The 15,904-nt window shown below is 44.7% G+C and overlaps 1 protein-coding gene across 4 annotated transcripts in view; it reads right to left on the bottom strand.

Annotated features, from left to right (window-relative positions):
- Positions 1-789: 789 nt before the first annotated feature.
- Positions 790-15,904, bottom strand: part of MTMR14 (myotubularin related protein 14) — a 72,655-nt gene continuing 57,540 nt past the window's right edge. For 2 of the 4 annotated variants that reach the window (XM_066596734.1, XM_066596735.1), the window contains exons 18-19: positions 13,109-13,264; positions 790-5,685 (exon numbers count right to left, since the gene is read on the bottom strand). In XM_066596734.1, the coding sequence (XP_066452831.1) occupies positions 5,505-5,685; positions 13,109-13,264 (337 nt within the window). In that variant the 3' untranslated portion in view covers positions 790-5,504. The remainder of the gene's footprint in view (positions 5,686-13,108; positions 13,265-15,904) is intronic. The other 2 variants (XM_066596736.1, XM_066596737.1) reach the window with 1 other exon arrangement.

Genomic DNA, 15,904 nt, shown 5'->3' with positions numbered 1-15,904 from the left:
CCCTGGGCTGCCAGAACAACTGAATGGCTTTTCTTGATCTCACACCAGGGGGCTATTCAGGATCCCCATAACTCTGATCGGGGCATTTAAATGGTTAACAGCTATGATCAGCATCTGCGCTGACTGATGCTGTTGCCAGTGGTTGTCAGCTGTCAAGACCGCCTGCACCTGCCATGTGTGGAATGGGAGCGGCTGTCGATCTTCCAGCATCCTAACCCCAATGCAGGAAGGCATACATGTATGCCCAAGAGCATCAAAGGAGGGTAAAACTCTTCTACCATTATATGTATGCAGCAACTATGCAGAGCTGCGAGTCTCCATGGTTCGTGACTACAAATAAACCGGACCAACCTCGTTTAGTCTGATCCTGTAGCCATGTGTCGCTACACGAGTAGAATATTTTTACAGAAGCGCTCATCCTGCCATAAAATACGGCTCCAGTTGTACGGATGCCCACTCGCCCACATCCTGCCGCAGCAAGCCAGCAACAACGTCACTGACCCAGGGACAGGTGATGGCTGCAGACAATCACCGGCTAACTTCACCCTTGGATAACCACTGCTGTTTGGAGGCAAGAAAAATATGGTTACAGTCTTCCTGAAATAACACCACCTGTCTGGTATTAATAGAAGCTGCAATACCAGGTGCGACCTATGGACAAGAGTGGTGCTGTTTCAAGACAACATAATCCTGTCTAACCCCCTTAGATCTCACTGCTTCCATACAGCCCTGTTTGGTCGGCGCATCGCTTGTTTCCATCCAAGACTCCAGATCAAATAGGAACTTGAATTAAATTATTTTTTTATTTTATTTTTTTTATTGAATCGATTGCAGAATTAAATAAAAACAAAAAAAGGTGAAGCAAAAATAGCAAAAATAAATCCTTTGTTCATCAATTACAGGATACAATGAGAAAATACAAAAATCATAGTGAATGCAGCAAAAGAAAAGGGCGAGAGGTCGTACTGTGGCTGCTGAACTACAAATCCCAGTATCCCTAGTGGAGCTATTAAGGGGCGGGGCATGACAGGGATTCAGAGACCAACAGGAACGATCTGTGTCATGCTCCACCCCTCATGCCCCCATCAGTGTATCAGTTTTGCTAAGTGCCGCTCTACCCACCCCCCACCCCATCCAATAAGTGCTAACAGTTTAGTCACATACAGTTTGCCGCAAACATCTCTTTGCAGTATTGTCTGACGTGTTCTCTGAAGCCGCAGTTTAACCCGTGCCTGGGGTGTCTGTACAGGAGCAGTCTCCTATCTTTGCAGTTGTAAGGACATGCTGGGAGTTGCAGTTTTGCAATGCTAGAACAGCCAAACGATCAGGTCTATTTCTACAGAGGAATCCATAGATGCTGTACAGGACCTCAGTGTGAGTCATACCACTAAAAACTGTTTTTCACCCTCGATGATGCGTGGGTTGTCTAGTTGTAAACTATTGCTGGAATATCTTCAGGACAGATCAGTCATCGTAAATCTGCTGGGTCTATTGCCTGGGACCCCGCCAATCAGCTGTTCTCTAGGCTGGTGCTCTTGTGCACAGAGGTAATTTCTGCAGGAAGTAGACAGCTCCGTTCCTACTGCAGTGGCCGGGCTTGGTATTGCAGGTTAATGACCCTTTTAATTGAAAGGGATCTTGGCCCGTAAATACCAAACGAAATCAGCCCAGTGCATGAACACACCGACCCAGAGAATAACTGATCAGCAGCAGTACTGGTTGACGGATCCCTGCCAATCTACTATTGATGATTCATGCTGAGGATAGGCCAGCAACTCCTCAACATTGCTTCAAGACCTCTGTTTGCTGTCTGTGAATGTCAAAATTAAAAGAAAAAAAAAAACTGTCATGATCAAGTCCAACTGGCACTAGGGCATTGCTTGTTATAATGTACCAGCTTCCTGTACCCGCGTGATCAAATTATGAGGTTTTCATTCTGATTACATTACACAAGAGAGTTTTCATTTACTACAACAAAAAGGGATCTAGAGCACAAGAAAAAAAAAACAAAAAAAGACACAAAAACACAATTAATACAAAATATTGAAACAAAAGTATAGTTGGAAGTTGCAGAACTTTTAATTAAAAGGGAACCTATCACCAGGTTCAAACTGCCTGAACCACGAGAAGCATGAACCCGGGAACCACTGCACCCAATAATACGATATTCAGAACCACTACAGCGTTTCACAATAAACACACTGTGAAGTCTGACTTTAAAAGGACGCTCCGAGTCATGAGCGCGGCTCCACGGCGGCCGCCGCTACCCGCATCATCTAGAGCAACATCTCTCTTCCTGTTTGTAAATAGGAAGAGAGATATCCCTCTAGATGGTGCAGGTAGGAAGGGGCCAGAGCGGTGCTGCGCTCATGACTCGGAGCGTCCTTTAGAGTCAAACTTCATCGCGTGCTTATTGTGAAACGCCGTAGCCGGTCCGTGGTTAATGCGGTCCGTGGTTCAGGAAGCATGAAACTGGTGACAGGTTCCCTTTAAATAATTAAACGTCGCTTACATAAAAACCCCTCATGTATCCTTGACAGGGCAGCATGCATGACTTCCATGGCATCACGGTCAAACTACTTTCCGGCTGTAGTTACACCGGCGAATGCGATTTTGGTTACGATCATTTTACATGGAATTTTACTGCATGTGAAAAATGCAAATTTTTTCGGTGGCACGGCCTAACTGCAGACTGCGATGCCTGCTCTCTTCTGATCTCCTAACTTTACTCCACAGCACATCTGTGACATAGACTGTGGATCAGCCTCAGGAGTAGCAGCATGACCCGCAGGAAGACTTCCGAAGCGCATCCTAAGCGCCTGACTGACTTCTTTGCTGCCCGCAGTTCCCACCGTGACAGAGGCGGAGGGCTGCAGCTCTTCAACACCCTGGCAGCTCCTATGATGAAGAGGATGCTCCAGACCAGTTGCCTGGGCCTCTGGCAGGGCATGGGTCTATTTCCTCACCAAATCCAGTAATAAAGGGAATGGGCAACCCATGCATAGCGCCACTCAGCCTGCCAAGATGGCAATCAGATATAATGCTCTATCAAAAGCTGCTGCTTTACCCACAGCTAGCCCAGAAAGGCCATGCCCCAGGCTCCATGGGTACATAGAAGGAGGCCTTTAGGACACTGTTAGATGCTTAAAGGAATGTGGGTAAAAAGATGGATGACTTTTTAGATGACAGATGGACCCTTCCCTCTACCAAACCTCATGGCAGGAGCTGGGCTCTCCCGGACGTCGTCCTTGCTTTGGATGTGGAGAAGGCATTCGACAGATTCCACCGGGACTTCACATTTGCAACATTACGTAAACTTGCTTTTTCACCTCCTAAGTATTAACGCATTCTGCAAATTATGTCATGTGGAACTCCTGGCTTTAGTAATGCCCTCTCTTTATAACGCGGCCTTTCCTTAGGTTATTTAGTATTTTACTATATCCCCTTAATGGTAAAGATCTGTTGTTCTCTCATCTGGTCTTTCTGGATTGTAATGTTAAAAAAATAAATAGCAACATGCTGAAGACGCTATAAGAGAGGATCTTCCAATTTTTATGTAGGTTACCAAAAAAGTCCAATAAAAAAAAATTAATGGGAAAAAAAAATGCACATTTTTCTCTGCTCTTCCTAGTTTTTTTTTTCTTCTCATGTTGTTGCCATAGTAATCCAAATTAAAAACGCATCATACCCTCATGAAAATCACGCGGCAGTCGAGATTTTTTCTTTAAACACCGCCATAGAAAATACTGGACAATTCTTGAGCAAGAATCGTCCAAAAATAGGACATGCGCAATTTTTCCAACTCGGACTGTGTAAAATTGCTCATGAATTAACCCATTCAGTGCATGCTCTGTCCATCTCGGAATCGGCCAGAACTTGCGCAGGAAAATCACCTGAGCGATTACAGCATCAGACTGCGTCGATTGTCGATAAACATCAGGCTAGATCACATAGGTGATTTTTCCACGCGAGTGCTGTCCAATTCACACTGGGAAAGAAGCCGTTCATTCACATGGGTAATTCACATGAGCAACTTTTCTCTCAGGACGATAGTCCAAGTTAACAAAATAAAAATTACTACATGTCCCACTTTTAGGTGACCCTTGTTCAAGAGCAGCCCATTTTTTTTTTAAACAGTCCCTCCCCCCCCTCCATGGGACCTGCATGGTAAGTGATTTTTGTGCAAGTGTGATGCGTCCTTAATGCAGGTCACTATTGGAACAAATTTAAAAATCACAGGAAGTGCACGCATTGAGTTTTTCATTTAATTTCCTTATATTAATTGCATTTTTATTGAAATTTGTAACTATATCACACTCGCCCGTGTAAACACAGCCTCAAGAGAATTTTCAAACATATACCTCCAAAGGATGGCGTTGTACAGGTAGACAGCAGCGTCTGATGCCCAATGGCTCCCAGATCCAGCAATGTATTATGGCCTGGAACACAACCTAAGACTGCAGCAATGTCACATCGGTCGTACATCACTAGTAACCACCTAATTTCAATGGAATTCTATCCAACAGAGCTAAGAGTTTTTCAGCTTTTGCAAAACTACAACCCCCAGCATAGCCCAGCGGCTCGCCAGACTGGGGACCAGTGATGTGGAGAAAGGAGACTACAAACCCTCAATAAAACAACCCATTTTGTCTAACATGGTTCATGTCGTCATACAGCCACCATTATTGGGGGTCAAAGTTCTACTTTTCTGATGCAGTGCTCCAAAACCTCTGCTTGAGCGATTCATTCTGGCAGGCACCACAAAAGGGGAGCTTCAGATCCTATTGGAGACTGCTCCCCCTAGTGTTGGCTACAGGCAGCCAAAATGTTATCATTTCACTCTACATGTAAGGATTTAGAGCGGTGTATCAGAAAACTCAGACAAGAAAGCATTTTTTACTCTTCCGGATGTGGAGATTAAAAGGGGTTGTCCCTATTTCTAGCAGTTTTGCTGCAGGAAGCAGACAGCTCCCTACATTGCACAGTGGTCAGGGTGGGTACTGCAGGCTGAGTCATACGAGACTCAGCCCACAGTACCAATCCTGGCCACTATGCAATGTAGGGAGCTGTCTGCTTCCTGCAGCAAGACACGTAACATGCAGGTACTAGAAGTCCAGCTAGCACAGCATGCTGGGAAATATACTTCCAAGCTACGTGTTGTATTCAATAAGCAGTCCCGTCACGGGCATATGATTAAGTATATCCATTTCCTATTACAAAAGCCACAGTCTGGTCACAATCAGGATTACGTGACGATGGATACAGGTGAACGAAGATACAAAAAAAGCAACTTTACATTTCATCAGCCCTTGAAACCGTTGCCGCTGCTGATCACTCAGATTTCTGATTGGAAGATCTGTTCCCTTTCATTAGCATCGCAACATTTAAAGGAGAAGCACCGAACACATCCCAGAGATTGTCTTATATATGGCTTCTTTAGGGGTGAATGTAGAGCACAAGGATGAAGTCATGGCTTCTAGATTCCAAGGTGTCCAGTAAGTTCATCACACTATAGCGCTAGCGCCTCGAAGACCCACACCGCGGGCAAACTGTTCTAGAAGTCCGCTGATGGCTCCCGACGGGCTTGGTGGTACAGTCCTGAGGCCTATCGTGGTATTGTAGGCAGATAGAAAGATGGACTGAACCGCTTCTAATCGTGACGCCCGTTCCGTCTTTGCTGTATGTCTGGAAGAGAAGAAGAATGGGACATGAAATAATCCAAAAGGACAAAAGTAAAAGGTGAGGCTTAACGAGGTTGTGCAAACTCTTAATGTTATCCTTAGGCACAAGAGAGGGGATAATGATATGATCAATGGGGTTTCAACCACTGGGACCCCCTCAGATCATGAGAGCAGGGATCTCAAAATAAACGAATCTGGTGGATCTATTCCACTCATTTGGGGACCTCAATAGGTATTACAAGAAAATTTTGGGATATCATATCCAAGTCTGATCAGTGGGGTTGTTACCAATGACCCTACCCCCACTGATCCCGTGTACCCTTCACCTGCAGTGAGGATATTGATAGAAGTAGCGGTTTCACATGCACAATGCCACTTCATTTATCAACAAATGGGACTGCTGGAGATAAAGCGCTTCTACTCGGCCATTTCAGTCAGCCCCATGGAAATGAATGGCGAAACACTATGCAAGCTTGACAGCCACTCCATTCTATCTTCATGTTCCCTTCCCATTGTTGCAGCCTCTGCAGTGACATGGGGCCCCCATTCTCAGGATTGGTGAAGGTGTCAGTGGCTAATCCTCCAGCGATCAAAAGTTAATTTTGGAATAACCCTTTAAAGGACCCTTGTTCTCGTGATCGGAGACCCAGCAGTTAGAGCCTCACCAATCAGATAGTTACGCTATAGGTAGGGCACAGATTATCTTCATAGGCAACCCTTTTACAGGCTTAATCCACCATTGCAAAACCTTTCTTTTATTCTCTCAATGCATATAAAATGCAAAAACAAAGCAACTTTGAGAGGTTTATTGAAGATCTATTGCAGTTTTATGTCAACAGCTCCTATGCAGACCTATGTGTCTCCATGGTAACAGACTACAAACCATCTCTGTGTAGTCTGATCCTGAATTTGCAATCCCTTCTATCTTTCCCTCTGCTTCTGGCTAACCTACAAAATGCTGGGGACATATTGAAGCGGGAGACTGCAAGATTGCAGGATTACACAGTACAGCTTTTGATTGCTGCAGGTTATCATGGAGAGAGTCTACATAGGAGCTGTAGACACAAAATGGTAAAAAATTTTTAATGAAGACCAATTGTAAAGTTGCTTCATGGCTCATTTTTGATATATTGGACGTAGCCTTTACAAGGGGTTGTCCAGGTCTGAATGACTGATGATCTGTCCTTGGGATAGGTCATCAATAGGTGACCAGTTGGGTTCTGCCACTTGGGACCCAATGATCAGCAGTTATCTGACCCATTGTCAAGTGTGCAAGGAGCCAGAAGCATATAGCGGTGTACATATTGCAGCTGCCTGGGTTGATAATGCAGGTGCAGCTTCCATTGATTGTATCGTATTACCAACCTGGGCTGCTGCAATGTGTATGGGGCTGTCCACACTGCTGGCAACCTAGAGAGCAGCTGATGGTGGGGGTTCCCGAGTGGCGGACCCTCACCTCAGCTATTGAGGACCAGCAGTTTACAGGTTTTACACACGTAGCAGAACTTCCCTTGGAATCTATCAGCGCAGTGAGCTTTGTATTACACCTACGAGGGCTTATTTCAAGTAGTAAAGTTGCAGCTTCAAAAACGAGTATTTGCAATGTCATACAATCTAAAATATAACAAGGTATTATATACCTTATATATTATAAACAAAAAACAAAGAAAAGTTTCTCAAAAAACACAAAATGACAATTTTGTTATAAAGTAAGGGGGCCGTCCACGCTGGCATATATTCATCTGTGAAAACCAAAAAAGAGAAGAGAAGACAACGGCCATAGGGTGAAGATGACCGAGCGGTGGTCGCAGCCTTGCCCTGGTGTACAGCGTCATGGACTCTACTGACTTGGTCTTAGCAGATACAAACCCCTATAAAACCGTGTTGAAGCATCTTTTGTTAAATCTGTGCTGTTCCTCAGTTATTCCTCCTGGGAATCTATGAATTGATAAGTGGGCATTTCTAGTCATGGGGGTGTCACTACATACGGACACTGCCCAATCTGAAAGATTCAGACTAGCTAGGGCACACCTCATTGACTCGGTCGGTTTACTTAGGCAGTGCCAAAAGGAATGAGCAAAGAAAGGAATGGCACAACGCAGAGTTCAAGGAAACAATGGCCTTTATGTGTTCATACGGCAGATTCCACAATGGTATTTTCTGTGTGGTATCTGCCTGCAAGACACTGGCAGAAATCAGCAGCTATTTGGCGGCGGTTTTTGGGTTAACTGTGTGTTGATTTACAGCAGTCAATGGGCAACAGCCCCATGTGTAATATTCCAGCGCGTTTTGCAGAAAGTAGTGACATTTTCTCTGACCTATATTGCGCTCGCCCGTGTACATACTACCAAACAGGGCTATATCGGCATGCAGATACGCAGCACAAACGGTGCCAGAATAGCAACGGATTTCTGTCACATTTTTACAGGCAGAATCAGCATGGAAAATTCTGTTATAATCCGCAGTGTGAACATACCATTAGGGCTTTAACTCTCTATAGCAGTCTTCTAGATACCCCTGGGTGTAGCAGCTAATGTAGGTCTGCAGGAGGCAGCTTCGTAAGGCTTCTATCAGTACAAAGAATGGGAATTCTCTCACAACTGCACCCTATCCGCCAAACTTCATCTTAACTACTCCTAGTTTGGGAGGAAATAATCTTTAATGGCGCCAACAAAATAATGGACCCGAGGCGTAAACTATGTGCTTCTAAAGATCTGATGATGGCAGGATTATAAGAGCAGCTCAGCTCGTTCTTAAGACAGAAAGGTCTGGATGTACAGACGAGCACCGATCATTGCTGCGCTAAATTACCGAATCAGACACCTAATTTTTCAAATTGTATGAAAATGTCATAGCAAGAAAATTTGGTTATGAGAACATGGTGCATCCTGTAGTTCTTGGGATGTGCTTATCATTTATGGCTCCTGTGTTACAATTCTACATGTAACAGCGCTGCAGAGATAGGAGCTGCTAAATAAGGTGCACAAGTGGTCTTACTCCGGGTAGACTTGTCACTTTTAAAGACCCCCATCTAGTTAGGTGTTGGATCTCCTTTGACTGTGCAGTGCTTGCTCATCAGAATGATTCCGGACATCCCCCTCTGACCCCTTCTGATGAAGAGTAGTTTCCGTCCACAGAATCCCCTTACGTTGGATGCTTTTCCTCGGTCACACCATTCTCTGTAAACTCTCCACTCTGCTGCACAAGAAAACCCCATGTGTTTGGCAGTGAAATCCCGGCCCCGGCTAGTCCAGCACTGATGATCAGACCTCGTTGGAGGTCCGTCAGATCGCTGGATTTTCCCATCTAATGTGGAGTCACACTGAAACCGATTCATGGAAAACTGGTCACATGATTTTATGTTGCACTCCGGGGTCACGGGGAGAATTTCCATACTAGGAAGCTGCAATTATGAGAGGGCCAGGGGTCTAATAAAGTGGAATAGAGTCAGGTCACATGACCAAAAATATCTAAGCACTTCTACTTAGTGGATTCAGCCACACAATGCAGCATTATAACCACACATTCCCTAAAACAAGCATCAGCAGTAGGATTAGAGCTCAGTAACCTCAAGCTAGGCCACCTATTAATACTTCAATCAGTTTACTCCCCTGCTAAAGACGGAGGAAGGGACTTGTTAATTTGTATAGCGCCAACTTATTCCGCAGCACTTTCAGGTAATTTTATTTGCTGGGTACTCGGAAGGATGGAGGGCTGAGTCAACCTTGAGCCAGCTACCTGAAGCATGCGGGGATTGAACCTTCAGGTCATGAGGAAGAGCTTAGGACTGCATACTTCTGCCCCACATGAGGCCCAATAGAGATACGGCACCTCAGCCGTGGCGGCCACATATGCAATCAGATGGGTCATTCTGTGAGCACAACAAATACTGTAGTCTAGACTCAAGAAATACAAAAAGTTTCAAACTCCTCTGGAAGCAACATCAGCACTAGAACGGTTGGTTGAGATCCTCATTGGTTGGTTTCCCATGGTCAAGTAGCTGCACATAAGCCTGAGATAATTTTGCACAATGCCAAGAGGTGCAAATCTGAACTCTGGAGCGTTGGAAGAGTGTTCGCTCCAGTGATAAACCACATCTCACCATCTTGGTTTGATGAATATAAGAAGGGCATTTCTTGCAGAAGGCAATGTATAATCTGATAGTGGAAGAGCAACCTCTATGGCAGTTTCGCATTGGTGAGGGCTCCTAGGTTTGGTGAAAGGAACACACTGAGATGCACACAATATCCCAGGCAACCTGGGCACTGGAGGCCGAATACATTATGCTGCCTTCTGGAAGGGTGGCGGCCATAAGAGGAGTCAATGACTCCATTGTTATGCACCCGATATAGAATGAGAGGCTTAATATGCACCAATGACTTGGGGTTCCTCACTGGTCTTGTCATGTTGTATATGAACACAAGGCCACCTCCAGATTCAGAATGGCGCCCCCTCCTGATATTGGTTGATATCACTGCACAGCCTTCTCATCCATGGTTCCTACAGTAGCAGCCGCCATTACTGTAAGAACACACCTTACATTATTGGATACGTATACAATTATGGATTAACCCTCATAAAAAGGTCACCGTTATTTTTAGTAAGAACAGGCTGGTTCGGAGTGATCAGCTGTACATTGCTGCCCTCTGGACATTCATGAGCCTCCGCAGTTACACAATGCTGGGTCTATGGGGACTCAGCTAGCCAAGTACACTTCTCCTAAATTGCTAGACTGCTGAAAATCCGTCAAATGTCAGGTGTTTTATTTTTAGGAGCAGCTGTTCCCCCAGTCGTTCCAGCTGCCCGAAATATGCAAAAGTGCCATCTATACAGCAGGTCTACACAGCCCAGCCAAGTGCGGAAAATTAGCAGCATGTTCTGCATATACATTCGGGACACAGTTTGGTAGCTCGGGGCATTACCTCAAACGAGAAGGTGAAATATATGGGAGAGCCAAATTACCTACAGCCTGGGGCATTATATATCAGCTCCGTAAGGATGGAAACTATCCAAGCTGTTCTTGTACATAGCGGGGCAGCGTTATATCAGCTCCCTTCTTGCACATTAGGGTGTGTGTGTGGGGGGAGGGGGCGGCAACGGACGATTACATTATAGCAGCTCTGTACTTGCACATTAGGGTCAGCATTATCTGATGTAGTAATGGGAGCACATGAAAGTCTAGTGCTGCAACTTTTTTTTTTTTACAAGTACGATGTGAACCGAGTGAGGCTATATGTACAGTTATAGTCGTCGCTATCCCATTGGAGAGGAGAGTGGAATAACTACGACCCCCTGGACCTGATGATCTCATATTGGAATTATAAATTTGATAAGGTCATCCATAATGTTTAATATGGTAGCTAGTGAAAACTGATAAATCATATTGTCATAATTCATCAGGGAGTCCTTCAGAATTTCCCATGTACAATTTCTCCAAGCACTCCGCTTGCTGTATGAGGTCTTAATCGATCCAACTTCGAAAGCTGGTCTACAATAGACCTTCATGTTCATTGTTTGGAGGATATTAATTAAAAAAAAAAAAGAAGAAGAAGTGATCCCTCCATTCATCCTCTCGGTGGAGGACCACTATTAAGTGTAACTTCAATGGAAAGCAGCTTGCTCTCAGACTAGGAGGTCCAACCTACTCACACTACAGCATACATTTGTTATTTTACCAGATGCGGAAGTTTTTAGGCTAGCCGTTAATCACACAAAGCTAATGTTTGTGCCATGCAGATTATCAATCATTGGAGTTCGGTAAACTTTTACAATTTGCTAATCAGTAGTAGTTTGTTCCTAGGAACATTCTGCACCTACTGTTGCAAGAAAAAGTAAGTAAACTTTTCTAGTCACTGGATTTCTGTATTTGAATTCTTGCTAATAAAATGTGGTCCGATTGATTTAGTTTTAATCGTGACTTGGATAACAATGTAACCAACAACACACAAACTGTTGTACCACTCATGTCTTTTATTGAGCATACAGTAATTATCCACAGTGCAGGGAGAAAAAGTAAGTGAACCACTGCATTAATGAGGTTTCCAATGGCCAAGTGGCCAAAGAATTAAGGAGAGGATTGGATGTATTGTTTTCACAGGCGTTATGCCCATTAAATAGTGGTGCACAAAGCCTGGTTATTGACAAATCTGTTTTTCTCAAGACAACAGCGTTAGCGTGAATGATGCCTTGATTCAAACAACTTTCAGAAGATGTGTTATAGAGATGCATGAAATGGAAAAAGGCTCCATGAGCATTGCTAAAAGCCAGGGTATACAACAATCCATGGGTAGGCAAATTATCTACAAATGGAGAAAATTCAGGACTGTTCTGCTTTCCCTTGGAGCGGGCATCCTGTTAGGATCACTCCGAAATAGAATAAGATGAGAAAGAATGCAAGGGGAACAGCAAAAGGCATACAGAAGACTCTACATACTGCAGAACGTCTGTTCAGCTTTTTACTATCCGAGAAACACTGAGCAAGAATGGTGTCCATGGAAGGACGCTATGAAGATGTTGCTGTCCAAAAAGAACACTGAAACCAGTCTCAAGTTTGCTTAAGACCATCTGGATGTTCCACATTGCTTCTGGGAAATGCTCTATGAATGGAGGAGTCGAAGAGGACTTGTGTAGCACAAATGTACAACGCTATGGCTTAGGGGGAAATGAACATTGTGAACCAAAACCTCATGGAACTGAAGCCTAGTGGAGCGGGCATGATTGTTTGTGGCTGCTTTGCTGTCTAACTGAGGGACAATGAATTCTGAGGTGGATCATAATCCTGTACAGGGAATATAAAGTCAGTTGTCCATGACATCAAGCTGAAGAGACATTGAAACAAGGCAATAAGCAAAGCACACATGTAAATCAACTAAAAAAATGGTTGAAAAAGAACAGATTTTGGTTTGAGAGTCCTGACCTTAGTCCTATGGAGACGCTGTGGCATGGCCTGAAGAGGGCTGTGCACACAAGGCATCACAGAAATATTGATGAACTGAAGCACATTTGCAGGGAGGAATGGTCCAAACATATTTGTAGTTGCAGAAAATGTTTAGAGGTGACTACTGCTGAAGAGGGATCGACAAGTTATAAATTCAAGGGTTCACTTTGCTTTGCTGTGGAAGCTGCTCAACAAAAACCATGAATGGTACAACTGTTTCTAGGTTATTAGATCAGTTAGATTGCGTTTATAATTGTAACCACATTTTATTAGCAATCAATACAGAAATCCAGGTCATTCCAAAGAGTTCACTTTTTCTTGCAACTGTAGAAGGTAACCTATGTGAAGTTTTGCTGTAAAAATCCCTACGAAGTTATGAAACCTCTGAAGATCTACAGGCTGTCACCATTACTTATACCTTGGGGCAATATAACAGTCAGAGTGCTCATTCGCTGAAGAGAAGAGCAGCTGACACTCTGGATCCACTTACAGGCCACTGCTAGGTTTCTCATCTGGGAAGCTGAAGGGGAGGAGGATACCGGCGCTGAGGATACCATGGTCATGAACACTCCCACCCTCCGATACCATCTGCCAGCTGCCATAGTCTGTAGAGACGGAAGATCCAGGTTGGGAATGGTCCGCTGATCTGAGGCGAAGAGAAAAAAAGGGAAGACCGTGGGATGAGTGTCTTCTACAAAAAAAAAAAAAAACAGGAAAAAAACCCTGACCCCTTCATGCCTCTGGAGATGCTGTGTGCAGAAGCTCTTGCCACTCTGCATCAGTGAAGAGAACTGCAGACAGTGCCATCCACAAGGAGACTGGAGAGAAAGGGGGCCGAGGAACTGCTTTCTCCAAGAGATGTGCAATGGTTCTCTTATAATGCGGAGGTAATGCAAAGCCAAGGTGCATGCAGAAACCAGGACACCCAAAGTGTTAGAGCTCAACAGATTGCTAGGAGGTGCCATATTAAAAAGATATCCAGACTAAAGACAGCCATAAGCAGGTTATAGAAAACCAAATCAGTTAAAGATAGGATTTGGGAAAAGAAAGACACACCAAGGCCCGAGAGGGAAAGAGCAGAAGAAAGTCTTCAGACAAAATTGCCAATGTCACAATTGATTAGTTGATTAAAGGTTTCTAAAGTCAAGACACATTATTTCTTTGGGTTTGTACAACAATGAAGATTAGTACAATGCACAGTGTGTTGTGAATGTATAGCAGTTTAAAGATACAAGTTCATAGGCTCAATGAGGGTTAAATAGGTTTTCGAATGAAGACCTCCCCTTTCAGAATGAGGTCTGCAGCTGATCTCTGGGAATTTGGCTTCAGAAACACTCAACGATCATGTCCGATTGCAGAGGGAAGCCACATCCGACAATGCATTTCTCCTACAGCGGCCACTACAGGAGAAACGTAGAACAGGCCAGCCATTCAAAGGAATAGCCACAGTTGGCTCAGTGTCGACAGCTAAAGAGGAAGGCTAATATCAGGGAATAAGGAAAAGGGATGCCATGAAACCTGGAAATAGCTGTGAGATGTCAACAAGTTTTCTGCTGACTACAACTACATCGGTGGACCAACTGGACAATGAAGGACCCATATTTCCTTTTCTATATAGCATGTTAAAGGGGGTTTTACCAGAAGAGGTTATCCCCTATCCACAGGATAGGTGATAACTTGTTGATCGGTGGGGGTGGGGTATCAGCACTGGAGACTCCCAGCTGATTTCTAGAGTTGGGGTCCCATGTCGTCCTCACTGTGAGGTTACTGCATCTCTCGCAGCGAGGAGGAGACTGGGTGGAGCACTGGTTGCAGCTTAAATCGCACCATTCATTTTTAATGGAAATGTCCCTCAACCATTTCCATCAGCCTCAAAGAAACAAAGTGTGCTAACTGCATGCTCAGCCAGCGTTCCATTCAAAAGGGATGTCACTGCGTCCCACGCAGTGGTAGGAGAGGGGCAGTTTTGTTCTTCAGATCGGCGGGGGTCTCAGTGGCAAGACCCCCAGCGATCAGCAAGTAAACTCCTTTAAGGCGCTTTCACACAGGCCAGGGATTATGAAGGCATGTTCGTTCCCCCGATCGCTACCCTGTATAAACCAGGGCAGTGATCAGCCAACAATCTTGCAAACATCCATTAGTCAGCAGACCAAGTTTTTCATGTAGTTGCAGAAATCATCGTTGTTGGCAGACCATCTCCACGTGCAAGTGGGGAAAGTGCTGCTGGCAAGGTTGAAAAGCGTATGAAAGTCGAACAGTCGTATGAACGATCATTCCTCCACCCCCGTACCGTCTGAATCAGCCTGTGTAAAGGCAAGTCACACAAGCACTAATCTTAAAAATCGGTACTCGCCATCTCACTTAGATACGGCCACGTAACAGACTTCCAGAGTAATACACGATCTTTCCACCACTTGGACCGGTGTTTTCTTTGCCTAGCAAGAGTGGTCATAAGGGACCTTGAAGAGAACATGTTAACCCTTATAGGGTTAACATTTAGCCCTCCAGTGGCCCATGTATAATGTGTATAAGAAAGAGATTGACAGAATCCATCCAAGTTGGAAAGTAACTCCCATCTTTACAGATGTCACTAGTACATGCAGTGACATTTCAACCCTCGCAGGGGTCTTTGGCAAGCATCCATTGTACATAGCAAAACAGCTATTTTACCACCCCATTTCCCTCTGCATGCTAGTGTGAAAAGGCACATGGATCTTACATGCCTCTCACCAGCAGTTACTCCTTTCCTACAATAATGCTATATCACACCCACTAATGAGTTTCTGCATCACAGTATAACCCCATAAGTCACTTACACTTCAGGAATATCAAATCTGCCCAGTTATGTAGAAGTGATTGTGAATCCATTTCACCTGCTTTGGTGTAAATAAAAAATGGGCACCAGGAGCACCAGAGAGGAGACAGCAAGACACCCCGAAAAGGGACTGGAGACAATTCCTCTCTTCACCCTGACTGATTCGTCTCTAGTTCTGTGTTTTGCTGGTGTCCTTGTCACTACTGGTCCATGAGGGGTACCTGCAGCCCCATCAGGTTGTACAAGTAGTCCCTCTCCTCCTGGATGGCACATCCATACGTGCCGTCACTAGGTTTGTTGTGTCTACCAGCGCAGCCTCCATAGCATGGAGCAGATACCAGGACACGGGTCGCTACATGAGGAGAGCTGGACAGGGCGGTAGAGGGGCATCAATCCAACATCAGGAGCATTGCCAGAACCCTACAAAATGACCTTCAGCGGCTACTAACCAAGCTGTCAGAAACGGATTCC

Source organism: Eleutherodactylus coqui, chromosome 3, assembly GCF_035609145.1.
Source record: "Eleutherodactylus coqui strain aEleCoq1 chromosome 3, aEleCoq1.hap1, whole genome shotgun sequence".
Taxonomy (NCBI): Eukaryota; Metazoa; Chordata; class Amphibia; order Anura; family Eleutherodactylidae; genus Eleutherodactylus; species Eleutherodactylus coqui.
This window is presented reverse-complemented; position numbering and strand designations above follow the sequence as displayed.